The following is a 14,924-nucleotide window of genomic DNA, read 5'->3' on the forward strand; positions in this document are numbered from 1 at the left end:
TCTACTAAAAAAGTACAAAAATTAGCAGGGTGTGGTGGCGAACACCTGTAGTCCCACCTACTCGGGAGGCTGAGGCAGGAGAATTGCTTGAACCGGGGAGGAGGAGGTTGCAGCAAGCCAAGATCACGGCACTGCATCTCAGACTGGTGCCTGGCGACAGAGCAAGACTCTGTCTCAAAAAAAAATTGTTGTATACCTATACAACAAATCTGCACAATCTGCACATGTACTCCAGAACTGAAAGTATAATAATAATAATAAATTGTTTAAGGATAACTAATAAATTTGGGTGTTACTCAAAATGATAATCCTATCTGCAGCTCACTTCCGTTATTCCTGGAATGGTTCTCTCACTATCCATACATTTTATCCTCACCAGGAAAGCATGGGACTTGCCTAGATACAACTCTGCTCATGGGAAAAGACACAATGGGCTAGAATTGTGCAGGTGACCATCACTGTTCCTCAAACTGTGAAGAACTCTAGCTTTCTGCAGAACACATTTTTTTTTTTTTTTTTTGAGACAGTTTCGCTCTTGTTACCCAGGCTGGAGTGCAATGGTGCAATCTCGGCTCACTGCAACCTCCGCCTCCTGGGTTCAAGCAATTCTCCTGCCTCAGCCTTCCGAGTAGCTGGGATTACAGGCACGCGCCACCATGCCCAGCTAATGTTTTGTATTTTTAGTAGAGACGGGGTTTCACCATGTTGACCAGGATGGTCTCGATCTCTCGCCCTCGTGATCCACCTGCCTCGGCCTCCCAAAGTGCTGGGATTACAGGCTTGAGCCACCCCGCCCGGCCAGAACACAATTTTTTAGTCAGTGTGTAGGAGCAGCAAAACAACAATGTCACATACATGGCAATTTACAATTATTTCACAGACATTAAAAACAAACACCCAGGCCAGGCGCGGCGGCTCATGCCTGTAATCCCAGCACTTTGGTAGGCCAAGGCGGGTGGATCACGAGGTCAAGAGATCAAGACCATCCTGGTCAACACGGTGAAATGCTATCTCTATTAAAAATGCAAAAATTAGCTGGGTGTGGTGGTGTCCGCCTGTAGCCCCAGCTACTAGGGAGGCTGAGGCAGGAGAATTGCTTGAGCCCAGGAGGTGGAGATTGTAGTGAGCTGAGATTACACCACTGTACTCCAGCCTGGCAACAGAGCAAGACTCTGTCTCAAATAAATAAATAAATAAATAAATAAATGAAATAAAAAATAAAAAACAAACACCACATTGTGGTTCAAATCCATATGAAACAACTGGTCCCAGATACCAATGTCCAAACTCATAAGAACATGACACACCCTAAAATTTTTAATATTTGCAGAAATGAAGCTGAACGCTAAGTATACCTTCATTTTTGTGGGAAATAATAATAATAATTATTATTATTTTTGACACACGGTCTCATTCTGTCACCCAGGCTGGAGTACAGCGGCAAGATAGTAGCTCATTGCAGCCTGGGCCTTCTTGTCTCAAGCAGTCCTGGCCCACTTCATCACCATACCCTTGTGAGTGGATGTCATTCATCTGTCGTGGAGTCAGGGTTTCCAGGGCAGACCCCCGCCGGTGGCGATCAACCTCTCAATTTTTGGAGGAGGGAATCCCTACGGAAGGCTTTTCCACACTGCCTGCATTGACAGCCTTCTCTCCAGCGTGCTTTCTCTCGTGCTTGTGTAAAGATGAGGACCAACCATACGTCTTCCCACATGTTTCACATTTATGGACTTTCTCTCTCCTTTGCGGTCCGAGATTGGTGGAGCGGGGAGGCCTGGCGGGAGGCTTTCCTACGCTGCCTCCACTGACAGGTTTCTTTGCAGCATGGATTCTCGCATGCTTGTGTAAGGACGAGGGCCATCCAAATGCCTTCCCACATTTTTCGCACGTGTAGGGTTTCTCTCCGTTGTGAATCCGCACGTGGCGTTGAAAGGACGTCACCCAGCAGTAGGCTTTGCCGCACTGCTTGCACTCATACGGTTTCCCTCCGGTGTGCACAACCACGTGGACGCGGAAGGATTTCTGGCACCTGAAGGCTTTCCCACAGTGCTGGCACTCATAGGGTTTCCCTCCCGCGTGCATCATCACGTGCGCTCGGAAGGATTTGGGGCAACTGAAGGCTTTCCCACACTGCCTGCAGTCATAGGGTTTCTCTCCGGTGTGAGTCCTGATGTGTTCAGTGAGGGAGTGGGAACGGAGAAACGCCTTCCCACAGGATGGACACGTGTAGGGTTTCTCGCCACTGTGAGTTTTCTCGTGAGTCTGTAGGTATGAAGGGCGACTGAAGGCTTTCCCACATTCCTTGCATTTATATAACTTCTGTCCAGAGTGAGCTCTTCTGTGCCTCATCAGGGATGAAGAGTGGGTGAAGACGCCTCCACACTGACCGCATTCATACCGTTTCACACCAGTCCGATGACCCTCGCGCAGATTACGACAATTTTGAGTCCTTCTGAAGCTTCCTCCACACTTCCTACCTTTACCACTTTTACGTGGTCTCTCTACCCTTGGATTCCTGCTAACAATGGCAGCACGTTATTAATGGTGTATGCCTTAATAATTTCTTTATATATATTAATGAATATTTGGATGACATTTTTGTCATTTTCTGTGCAAATGTAAGTTTTCTGTATTGTTAAAATTATTATTTTTCTTTTTTTTAAAATAACCAGCTTAGGGAAGAAAAATTATTTGAAACTGGAATAAGTACTCTGGTAGAAAGTTCAGGCTGGGCAAGGTGACTCATGCCTGTAATCCCAGCATTTTGGGAGGCCAAGGTGGATGGATCACTTGAGATCAGGTGTTCGAGACCAGCCTGACCAACATGGTGAAACCCCATCTCTACTAAAAATACAAAATTAGCTGAGCATGGTGGCACATGCCTGTAATCCCAGCTACTCAGGAAGTTGAGGCCAGAGAATTGCTTGAACGTGGGAGGCAGAGGTTGCAGTGAGATGAGACTGAACCACTGTACTCCAGTCTGGGCAAGAAAAGCAAAACTCTGTCTCAACAACAACAAAAAGAAAAAGAAAAAAGAAAAAAGAAAGTTCAACCATTACAAAAACAACAGTAATACGTGGGGTGCTCTGATAATTGTTTCCAACAGAATTATCTTTTTTTTTCTTGAGACAGAGTCTTATCCTGTTGTCCAGCCCAGGATGGAGTTCAGAGGCATGGTCTGGGCTCACTGCAAACTCTGCCTCCCAGTTCAAGCGATTCCCCTGTCTCAGCCTCCTGAGCATCTGGGACTACAGGCGCGTGTCACCACACGCAGCTAATTTTTGTATTTTTAGTAGAGATGGGGTATCACCATGTTGGTCAGGTTGCCTGTGACACTGATTGTGTCACGAACTCCTGATCTCAGGTGATCCACCTGCCTCAGCCTCGGAAAGTGCTGGGATTACAGGCATCAGCTGCTACGCCCAGCCACAATTATCTTTCAAAAACTCAATGTCTAAGTCATATTGAGGAAAAAAAATGAGGGAAAAATCTTTTTTTTGTTTTTGAGATAGAGTCTCACTCTGTTGCCCAGGCTGGAGTGCAGTGGTGCAATCTCAGCTCACTGCAACCTCCGCCTCCCAGATTCAAGCGATTCTCCTGCCTCACCTTCCTGAGTAGCTGGTACTACAGGCGCGTGTCACCACACCTGGATAATTTTTGTATTTATTAGTACAGATGGGGTTTCCCCATATTGGCCAGGCTGGTCTCGAACTCCTGACCTCATGATCCACCCGCCTCAGCCTCCCAAAGTGCTGGGATTACAGGCGTGAGCCACCGCGCCCAGCTCAGAATTACTTTTCAAACACCCAGTGTCTAAGTCCTATGAAGTAAAAAAATGAAAGGAAAATTCTCTACAAGTAAATAAGTTTGGAGCTAGGTTTATGAAGGCTTCTAAACATTTCATGAAATACGACAATTCTATGCGGGGATACAACTGACCTCAAGCGTCTCTTCTTGGTGGTATGCTTCTCTTTAACACTACGTTCTTCCCGTTTTTTTCCTAAAAGGGAGGCCCATGTATTATTTCTTATGAACTTTTCTATTTTCTGTTGAATGGATAATTTTTCTCCAAAATTATCCTGCTGTGCAATGGAGCCATTGGCTTTACGTTGCGTCTCATTACCTGAAACAAAAATGTGAACAGATATCAGGAGGAAGGTATCTGTGAGAAAGCAGGTACATTTGGGTGCTTCACGGTTTCATGAGTTCATGATTAAAAGTACAAGAGCTCCCTCTCTGCCTTCCTGGAGCCTGTGGGGCCTGCTGGGAACATGACTTCTGAAAGAAAATATGGCTGGAAGGTGGTGGTCCAAGGCCAGTTTGGCTGCCTACAATCAGGGTCTCCAAAAGCAAGGGGAACACACAGCTCTTCTTAAAATTGAAGGTGTTGGCTGAGCGCGGTGGCTCACACCTATAACCCCAGCACTTTGGGAGGCGGAGGCGAGAGGATCACCTGAGGTTAGGAGTTTGAGACCAGCCTGACCAACATGGAGAAACCTCGTTTTTTTTTTTTTTTGAGACCAAGTGTCATTGTGTCGCCAGGCTGGAGTGCAGTGGCACTATCTTGGCTCACTGCAACCTCCACCTCCTAGGTTGAAGCAATTCTCCTGCCTCAGTCTCCCTAGTAGTTGAGATTACAGGTATGCACCACCACACCCAGCTAATTTTTGTTTTGTTTTGTTTTGTTTGAGACGGAGTTTTCGCTCTTGTCACCCAGAGGCTGGAGTGTAGTGGCACGATCTCGGCTTACTGCAACCTCCACCTCCCAGGTTCAAGTGATTCTCCTGCCTCAGCCTCCCTAGTAGCTGGGATTACAGGTGTGCACCACCACACCCAGCTAATTTTTGTATTTTTGTAGAGACGGGGTTTCACCGTGTTGGCCAGGATGGTCTCGATCTCCTGACCTCATGATCCGCCCGTCTCGGCCTCCCAAAGTGCTTGGACCTGTCTCTACTAAAAATACAAAAAAATTATCCGGGTGTGGTGGCATGCACCTGTAGTCCCAGCTACTCGCGAGGCTGTGGCAGGAAAATCGTTTGAACCGCATAGGTGGAGGCTGCAGTGAGCCAAGATCACGCCATTGCACTCCAACCTGGGCAACAAGAGCGAAACTCTGTCTCAAAAAAACAAAAACAAAAACAAAAACAAACAAACAAACAAAACAAACAAAAAAAACCACAACCAAAACAAACAAAAAAACCCAAAAAACTGAAGGTGTTTATGCACAACATGAAATGGAAATCTATTTGCGTAAGAGACATGCTTATGTATACAAAGCAAAGACGAACACAGTGACCCCTGGCGGGAAACCAAACAAAACCAGACTCATCTGGGGAAAGGTAATTCAGGCCCAAAGAGACAGTGGCGCCTCTCATGCCAAATTCTGATGCAATCTTCCTGCTAAGGCCATAGGACGCAGAATCCCTCTGATGCTGTGCCCTTCAAGGATTTAAACTAATGAGAAGTAAAAAAAAAAAAAAAAAAAAAAAAAAAGTACAAGAGGTCAACATGGTAAGCAATTTTAAATGCACAGAAAAATCACTAGGTTTCTTTTTTTTTTTTTTGAGTCAGAGACTCATTCTGTCGCCCAGGCTGGAGTGCAGTGGCACAATCGTGGCTCACCGCAACCTCTGCCTCCCGGGTTCAAGTGATTCTCCTGCCTCGGCCTACCGAGTAGCTGGGATTACGTGCACCCGCCACCACACCGGCTAATTTTTGTATGTTTAGTAGAGACGGGGTTTCGCCGTGTTGGCCAGGCTGATCTGGAACTCCTGACCTCATGATCTGCCCGCCTCGGCCTCCCAAAGTGCTGGGATGACAGGTGTGAGCCCCCGCGCCCGGCCCATCACCAGGTTTCAAACACTAAAGCTCTCTGTGCCCCCAAACATACCCACATTGATGACACAAAAGGACCCTAAGTCTTTTCAGCAAGACAGAAAGAAAAGTATTGATCCATAAGTAGTTTTTTTTTTTTTTTGAGATAGAGTCTTGCTCTGACACCCAGGCTAGAGTGCAGTGGCGTGATCTCAGCTCACTGCAACCTCCGCCTCCTGGGTTGAAGCAATTCCCTGCCTCAGCCTCCCAAGCAGCTGTGATTACAGGCGCCCCCATCACACCTGGCCAATTTTTGTATCTTTAGTAGAGACGGGGTTTCACCATCTTGGCGAGGCTTGTCTTGAACTCCTGACCTCGTGATTCACCCACCTCAGTCTCCGAAAGTGCTGGGATTACAGGTGTGAGCCACTGTACCCAGCCAATAGGTAGATTTTTATTATCACAGAGAAGCTACTGAATTTTAGGTTCAGGAAAACAGTGATTATAACTGTCTTATTAACCAATGTATTCTCCTTCAACATTGCAAATCCTAGAATAGGCTTAAGGAGCAGAAATATTTATTCTTTTTTTTTGTTGTTGGAGACAGGGTCTCAATCTGTCACCCTGGCCGGAGAGCAGTGGTGTGATCACGGCTCACCGCAGCCTTGAACCCCTTACCTCAAGCGATTCTCCTGCCTCAGCCTCCCAAGTAGCTAGGACTACAGGAGCGTGCTACTACACCAGGCTAATTTAAAATTTTTTTTTTGAGACAGAGTTTCACTCTTGTTGCCCAGGCTGTTTTTTGAGACAGAGTTTCACTCTTGTTGCCCAGGCTGGAGTGCAATGGCACAACCTCTGCTCACCACAACCTCTGCCTCCTGGGTTCAAGTGATCTCCCGTCTCAGCTTCCCGAGTAGCTGGGATTACAGGCATGCACCACCAAGCCCAGCTAATTTTGCATTTTTAGTAGAGATGGGATTTCTCCATATTGGTCAGGCTGGTCTTGAACTCTCAACCTCGGGTAATCTGCCCGACTCAGCCTCCCAAAGTTCTAGGATTACAGGCGTGAGCCACTACACCCAGCCAATTCTTAATTTTTTTTGTAGAGACGGGGTCTCACTGTGTTACCCGGGCTGGTCTCCAACTCCTAATCTCAAGTGATTCTTCTGTCTTACCCTCCAAAAGCACTGGAGATACAGGCACGAGCCACTGCACCCAGAAAAAACATCAATTATCTCATAACCAAGGGTAGAAATGATGGCACCATACCTACTGAGGCCAGGTTCTGGAAGGTTTCCAGCATCACGTCTCTGTAGAGTTTCCTCTGAGCAGGACTCAGCAAAGCCCACTCATCCAGAGTGAATTCCACAACCACGTCTTCAAAGACCACTGTGTCCTGAAACAAACCACATGTGTGTTCATGAGGATGGTGAAACTCATAGCACTGGGGGTGTGAACTCAGTTTGTAGGACATTCACACAAGATCCTGCAGTCCCCCAATATCCAGAAAGACTCAGTCATGGCCGGGCATGGTGGCACACGCCTGTAATCCCAGCACTTTGGGAGGCTAAGGCACGCAGATCACCTGAGGTCGGGAGTTTGAGACCAGCTTGACCAACATGGAGAAACCCCATCTCTACTAGAAATACAAAATTACCTGGGTGTGGTGGTGTGCACCTGCAATCCCAGGTACTTGGGAGGCTGACAAGGAGAATCACTTGCACCCAGTTGGTGAGGTTGTAGTGAGCTGAGATCGTGCCATTGCACTACAGCCTGGGTAACGAGTGAAAACTCCATCTCAAAAAAAAAAAAAAAAAAAAAAAAAAATATATATATATATATATATATATATATCTGATGATAAGAACATGTAAGATTTACACTCTCAGTACATTACTCTCTCTTTTTTTTTTTTTTTTTGGTATAAGTAATCTAGAGATTATTATTATTTTTTTTTTTGAGATGGAGTCTTGCTCTGTTGCCCCAGGTTAGAGTACAGTGGTGTGATCTTGGCAGAATGTATGGTGATACTGGTGGACTTAAGGACATCCTCTCCAGCACTGAGTGTTGTCAGTGTCTTGGGTGTGCTGTGCTTTTTGTTGGTTTGTTTTTTTGAGACAGAGTCTCACTCTGTTGCCAGGCTGGAGTGCAGTGGTGTGATCTCGGCTCACTGCAACCTCCACCTCCCAGGTTCAAGCGATTCTCCTGCCTCAGCCTCCTGAGTAGCTGAGATTTACAGGCACACACCACCACATCAGGCTGTTTTTTATATTTTTAGTAGAGACGGAGTTTCACCATGTTGGTCAGGCTGGTCTCATACTCCTGACCTCATGCTCTGCCTGCCTCGGCCTCCCAATGTGCTGGGATTACAGGCATGAGCCACTGCGCCTGGCCAGGTGTGTGGTTTAAAAGGATATTCCTAGGATAAGCCCGATTTTAGTTGATATCAGAAAAATGAAATTTTTTAAGGAAATGTAAGTCCTTGAAAATAATAACTCACTTAATGGGTTAGGTCCAAACCCTTGATGCATTAAATAAGCTACTTATTCCTGAAAATACTCATCAGTTTCAGATAAAATAGAAGTACAAAATATCATGTCACCTACAACTTTAGTTATCAAGAGATTTGAAAATATTTTATTTTTTTCCCTAGACATATTTCAGATTTATGGATTGTACTTTCATAACCTTTAGCGTTTTTAGAGGATTATATTTTAAAATAGTTACATATGGTCAGGCGCAGTGGCTCACACCTGTAATCCCAGCACTTTGGGAGGCCAAGGCAGGTGGATCACGAGGTCAGGAGTTGAAGACCAGCCTGACCAACAAGTTGAAGCCCCGTCTCTTCTAAAAACACAAAAATTATCAGGGCGTGGTGGTGCGCACCTGTAATCCCAGCTACTCGGGAAGCTGAGGCAGGAGAGTCTCTTGAACCCAGGAGGCAGAGGTTGCAGTGAGCCAAGATCACACCATTGCACTCCTGCCTGGGCAGCAGAGTGAGACTCCGTCTCCAAAAAAAAATTTTTTTAATAAATAAATAAATAGGATTTCCTACATTGAAAGGTGGCTTTCCAGTAAGAATAAAACCTGGCTGGGTGTGGTGGTTCATGCCTGTAATCCAGGCACTTTGGGAGGCTGAGGCGGGCGGATCACGAGGTCAGGAGTTTGAGATTAGCCTGGCCAACATGGTAAAAGCCTGTCTCTACTAAAGATACAAAAATTAGCTGGGTGTAGTGGTGCCTGCCACTTGGAGAGTGCCAGCTACTCGGGAGTCAAAAAAAAGAAAAAGAAAACGAACAAAAACTATTAAAGAGCAAACTATGATGCATATAAATTTCTCTTGATTTAAGGTAAATGCATGTACAATTTTTAAAAATCCATAGGACCTTTCTTTGTTGTTGTTGAGATGGGGGAGCACTATATCGCCCAGGCTGGCCTTAAACTCTTGGGCTCAAGCAATCCTCCCACCTCAGCCTCCCAAGTAGCTACAACTACAGACACATGCCACCAATTCTGGATTGAAATATCCATAAGACATTTTATTTATTTATTTATTTGTATATTTATTTATGAGATGGAGTCTCACTCTGTCACTCAGCCTGGAGTGCAGTGGTGCAATCCTGGCTCACTGTAAACTCTGTCTCGAGGTTCAACTGATTCTCCTGCCTCAGCCTCCCAAGTAACTGGGATTACAGGTGTGTGCCACCACACCCAGCTAGTGTGTGTGTGCGTGAGAGTGTATGTGTGTTTGTGTTTGTTTGTGTTTGAGACAGTCTTGCTCTTGTCATCCAGGCTGGAGTGCAGTGGTGCAATCTTGCTTCACTGTACCCTCCACCTCCCAGGTTCAATCGATTCTCCTGCCTCAGCCTCCTGAGTAGCTGAGATTACAGGTGTGGGCCACTTTGCCAGGCTAATTTTTTTACATTTAGTAGAGACAGGGTTTTCCCATGTTGACCAGGCTGATCTGAAACTCTTGACCTCAGGTGATCTGCTTACCTTGGCCAATTTTTTGGTGTTTTTAATAGAAATGGGGTTTCACCATGTGGACCAGGCTGGTCTTGAACTCCTGACCTCAGGTGATCCACCATTCTTGGCCTCCCAAAGTGCTAGGATTACAGGTGTGAGCCACCGCACCTGGCCCTCAGTTCATGTTCTTCACTTGTGTTGAATCCCGATGGATATTTTATTTTATATATAAATGCTATATAAAATATAAAATATATTTACTTATAAAGTTTATATATAATTTATATAAATATATAAATTAAATATATGGTATATATAAATTTATATGCCTATAAATAGGTTATTGGGGTACAGGAGGTATTTGGTTACATGAATAAGCTCTTTAGTAGTTATGTGAGATTTTGGTGCACCTATCACCCAAGCTGTACACACTGCACCCTATTTGTAGTCATTTATCCCTCGTGCAATGGCGCGATCTCGGCTCACTGCAACCTCCGCCTCCTGGGTTCAGGCAATTCTCCTGCCTCAGCCTCCTGAGTAGCTGGGATTACAGGCACGCGCCACCATGCCCAGCTAATTTTTTGTATTTTTAGTAGAGACGGGGTTTCACCATGTTGACCAGGATGGTCTCGATCTCTTGACCTCGTGATCCACCCGCCTCGGCCTCCCAAAGTGCTGGGATTACAGGCTTGAGCCACCGCGTCCGGCCCCACTGTGTCATTCTTATGCCTTGGCGTCCTCATAGCTTAGTTCCCACATACCAGTCAGAACATACGACGCTTGGGTTTGATTCCTGAGTAATATATATGTATATGAATTAAATAAATATGTTTATAGTATATGGCAAATGTATTTGATGTATTTGTTATATATATATAAAATACATATATATAATTTATTTATTTATTTATTTATTTTGAGACGGAGTTTCGCTCTTGTTACCCAGGCTGGAGTGCAATGGCGCAATCTCGGCTCACCGCAACCTCCACCTCTTGGGTTCAAGCAATTCTCCTGCCTCAGCCTCCTGAGTAGCTGGGATTACAGGCACGTACCACACCCAGCTAATTTTTTGTGTTTTTTTTTTTTTTTTTTTTTTTTGAGACGGAGTTTCGCTCTTGTTACCCAGGCTGGAGTGCAATGGCGCGATCTCGGCTCACCGCAACCTCCGCCTCCTGGGTTCAGGCAATTCTCCTGCCTCAGCCTCCGGAGTAGCTGGGATTACAGGCACGCGCCACCATGCTCAGCTAATTTTTTTTGCACCATTAGTAGAGACGGGGTTTCACCATGTTGACCAGGATGGTCTCGATCTCTTGACCTCGTGATCCACCCGCCTCGGCCTCCCAAAGTGCTGGGATTACAGGCTTGAGCCACCGCGCCCGGCCTCATTTTTTGTGTTTTTAGTAGAGACGGGGTTTCACCATGTTTACCAGGATGGTCTCGATCTCTTGACCTCGTGATCCACCCACCTTGGCCTCCCAAAGTGCTGGGATTACAGGCTTGAGCCACCGCGCCCAGCCAATTTATTTATTTATTTATTAAGATGGAGTCTTGATCATGGCCCAGGCTGGAGGGCAGTGGTGGGATCTCAGCACACTGCAACCTCAGCCTCCTGGATTTGGGCGATTCTCTTGCCTCTGCCTCCTGAGTAGCTGGGACTACAGGGGTGTGCTACCACTGCAGGCTAATTTTTGTACTTTAAAGTAGAGACATGGTTTTCTTGTTGGCCAGGCTGATCTCTAATTTCTAAACTCGGGTAATCTGACCACCTTGGCCTCCCAAAGTGCTGGGAGACATATATATATACCAACACACATACACATTAAAGGAATGGGTTCTTGCTCTGTTGCCCAGGCTGCTTTCAAACTCCCAGACTCAAGCCATCCTCCCACGTTAGCCCCCTAAGTAGTTGGGACTAAGGGCACACCCCCATGCCCGGCTAATGTGTATATTTTTTGTAGAGAGAGGGTGCCACCATGTTGTCCAGGCTGCTCTGAAACTCCTGGGGTCAAGTGATCCTCCTGCCTCAGCCTCCCAAAGTGCTGGGATTACAGTCGTGAAACACCACTCCCGGATCCCCATGGATATTTCAAATGACATAAATTCAGTGTCTGGAGAATCCAGCAAATCCCATCCTGGTCAACATGGTGAAGCCCTGTCTCTACTAAAAATACAAAAATAGCTGAGCGCGGTGGCTCACGTCTGTAATCCCAGCACTTTGGGAGGCCAAGGCAGGTGGATCACGAGGTCAAGACATTGAGGCCATCCTGGCCAACATAGTGAAACCCCATCTCTACTAAAAATACAAAAATTAGCTGGGCATGGTGGTGTGCACCTGTAGTCCCAGCTACTCGGGAGGTTGAGGAAGGAGAATTGCTTGAACCTGGGAGGCAGAGGTTGCAGTGCCGAGATCGTGCCACCGCACTCCAGAGAGACTCTGTTTCAAGAAAAAAGAAAAAAAAGAAAAAAAAGAAAACCCACAAGTGTCTATTCCATTCAGAAATAAAGCTGTCATTCAGTTATTTCCATGATAATAAAAAATGCTTTGTAAACAATCACACTTTAACACTTTTAGGTGGATGAAATAGGATTTTGCATTAAACTCTGAAATCAAAATAATAAAAGAACAGAGGCCTGGTGAGGTGGCTGATGCCTGTAATCTCAATACTTTTGCTGAGGAGGTGGATCACCTAAGGTCAGGAGTTCAAGACCAGCCTGGCCAATATGGTGAAACCCGTCTCTACTAAAAAGAATACAAAACTTAGCTCGGTGGGGTAGCTCACGCTTGTACTCCCAATGATTTGGGAGGCTGAGATGGGCAGATCACCTGAGGTCAGGAGTACAAGATCAGGCTGGTCAACACAGTAAAACCCTGTCTCCAGTAAAAATAGAAAAATTAACCAGTCGTGGTGGCACGTGCCTGTAGTCCCAGCTACTTGGGAGGCTGAGGCCGGAGACTCAGTTGAACCCGGGAGGCAGAGGTTGCAGTGAGGCGAGTTCAAGCCCTTGCACTCAAGCCTCAGTGACAGAGCAATACTCCAACTCAAAAATAAAAATAAAAAATAAATAAAAGAACAGAACAGGTCTGGCGCAGTGGCTCACATCTGTAATCCCAGCACTTTGGGAGTCCGAGGCCCGTGAATCATGAGGTCAGGGGATCAAGACCATCCTAGCCAACATGGTGAAACCCCATCCCTACTAAACTACAAAAAAAAAAAAAAGAAAGAAAGAAAGAAAAAAAAGGAACCGGGCATGGTGGCGCACGCCTGTAATCCCAGCTACTCAGGAGGCTGAGGCCGGAGAATCACTTGAACGCGGGAGGTGGAGGTTGCAACGAACCGAGATCGCGCCACTGCGCTCCAGCCAGAGCAAGACTCCATCTCAAAAAAAAACAAAGAAAAAAAAAAACACAACAGAATTATCATCTGTCACAAATTCCCCACCCTGGAAAAGGAGAATAACTGATATTTTAGCCAGTTTTTGTAATTCATCATATTATATATCAAACATTTTTTGCTTGTAGGAATGTATTCATTTCGGGGGGTGTCATCATAAAAGATTTTCTCTCTTTCTCTGCGATCCCTTTTCCTGGGAGCCCTATCGAGGCTAAGCCCTGGAATCCCATTTGTCATCATCGAAAAGAAAACAACAGATGTGAGAAGCTTAAACACGTGCAAAAAAGCAACAGGAAAAAAAAAAAAAAAAGGCACGGAAGAGTTAGCAAAGGGAATTTAAGACAAGACCTTTATTTTTTTCCCTGAAATTCACCTCTTTGGAAATTATTCTTTACCGTATGTTCCGTGGGGTGAAAAAAAATCTGAGGCTCCAGTAACCAAATCAATCTTTAGTAGGAGACCCGCCCAGGCAGAGGCGGCTGGGCTAGAGTCAGGCCTGCGTGCCTTTGGGGTCAGGCCCGGCCATCCCACCACGTGGGGCGCCTGCACCACCTGTCCAGCCCTCGCCCCTCCCAGGGACGTGGCCTGGGCCCAAAGTCTGCATCTAAAGCGCATTCCGCTTTGGGGGTTGTTGCACAGCCTAGCCAGGGTGGGTTTTTGAGATCCCTCAGGGCAGGAGTCATTTCTTTTTTTCCCTCCATCCCAGCGTCCTGACAACTATGACTTTCCAGGGAAAGAAGACTGGGTCGGGAGGGAAGTCTCCGCAGGGCCCAGGGGTGAAACCAGGACAGAGGCTGCATGGGGGTCCCGGGAGACCCCCCCCAGGAGTTTCAGCGGGTTCTGGACGCTTCCAAACCTTCCCTCCCAGGGCTCCGGCTCAGGCTTGCACTCCGCCCTGCACTCACCATGTCCTGCCCGTTCCTAAGCTCTGTGAGGAGCTCCCTGCGCCCCGCAGCAGCTGCAGGTGAGCACGACGGGGACACCAGTGGTCACTCTGGGCAGGCGGGGTGTGATCGGCAGGGAGTACAGCAACGCCCCGCCCCAAGGGCTCTGATTGGATGGTTCTCCTCTCTGCTCACCTCTAATTGGAGAGTTCACCAGTCACATCCCATATCCCCTGATTGGACAGTTCTCCGGACTCTGCCCCTGCTCTTCTGGTTGGTCAGAGTGCCAAGCCTTGCAGGAGATCCCGATTCGGCAGTTCAGGCCCCACCCCAGCCCTCCCAATTGGTCAGGTTTCCAGGCCCCGCCTCAGTTCCCTTGATTCAGGGTCTCCAGGCCCCACTCTGCTTCCCCTGATTGAACAGTTCTCCAGGCCCTGCCTCAGCTCCCTTGATTGGTCAGTCCTCTAGGCTCCGCCCCAATCCCCCTGATTGACAGTTCTCCATGTTCCACCTCAGCTCCCCTGATTGGTCATTCTCTAGGCCCCACCCCTGCTGCCTAATTGGTCAGTTCTCGGGTCTTGGGTCCTGCAGACAGCATCCCCCATCCACAGTGGTCTCCTTCCTGAAATGAAAATGGTACTGACTTAGAGGCAAACCTGGTCCCTTTGGGTATCCCACCTGTAGAAAAAAACAGCTTCTGTCCTCAGTCTGTTGCCAGATTCCATGATGCTGGAGGAGGTCCCCTCTCTCTCCTGACCCGTAGACACCTGGGGAGCCCAATGAGGTCAAGCGAGTGACCAAAGAAAAGATTACCATTCCCTAACCAGGGTCAGCACAGTTGTTAGAACTGAACTCTTGAACTATTAAC

The 14,924-nt window shown here is 46.9% G+C and overlaps 2 protein-coding genes across 2 annotated transcripts in view; both read right to left on the minus strand.

Moving 5' to 3' along the window:
• The window catches only part of ZNF57 (zinc finger protein 57), a 46,467-nt gene extending 44,903 nt beyond the window's left edge, over positions 1-1,564 (minus strand). The window contains exon 1 of the mRNA XM_074384821.1: positions 1,356-1,564. The gene's annotated coding sequence lies outside the window, so the exon portion shown is untranslated. The remainder of the gene's footprint in view (positions 1-1,355) is intronic.
• Positions 1,297-14,173, minus strand: ZNF556 (zinc finger protein 556). The gene is made up of 4 exons (XM_074384822.1): positions 14,078-14,173; positions 7,084-7,210; positions 3,940-4,123; positions 1,297-2,518 (listed from the first exon to the last, which is right to left on the minus strand). The coding sequence occupies exons 1-4, from the start codon at positions 14,078-14,080 to the stop codon at positions 1,588-1,590; spliced, it is 1,245 nt and encodes a 414-aa protein (XP_074240923.1). The 5' UTR covers positions 14,081-14,173; the 3' UTR covers positions 1,297-1,587.
• Positions 14,174-14,924: the final 751 nt, after the last annotated feature.

The sequence above is a fragment of the Saimiri boliviensis genome, chromosome 14 (assembly GCF_048565385.1).
Source record: "Saimiri boliviensis isolate mSaiBol1 chromosome 14, mSaiBol1.pri, whole genome shotgun sequence".
NCBI classification, from domain to species: domain Eukaryota; kingdom Metazoa; phylum Chordata; class Mammalia; order Primates; family Cebidae; genus Saimiri; species Saimiri boliviensis.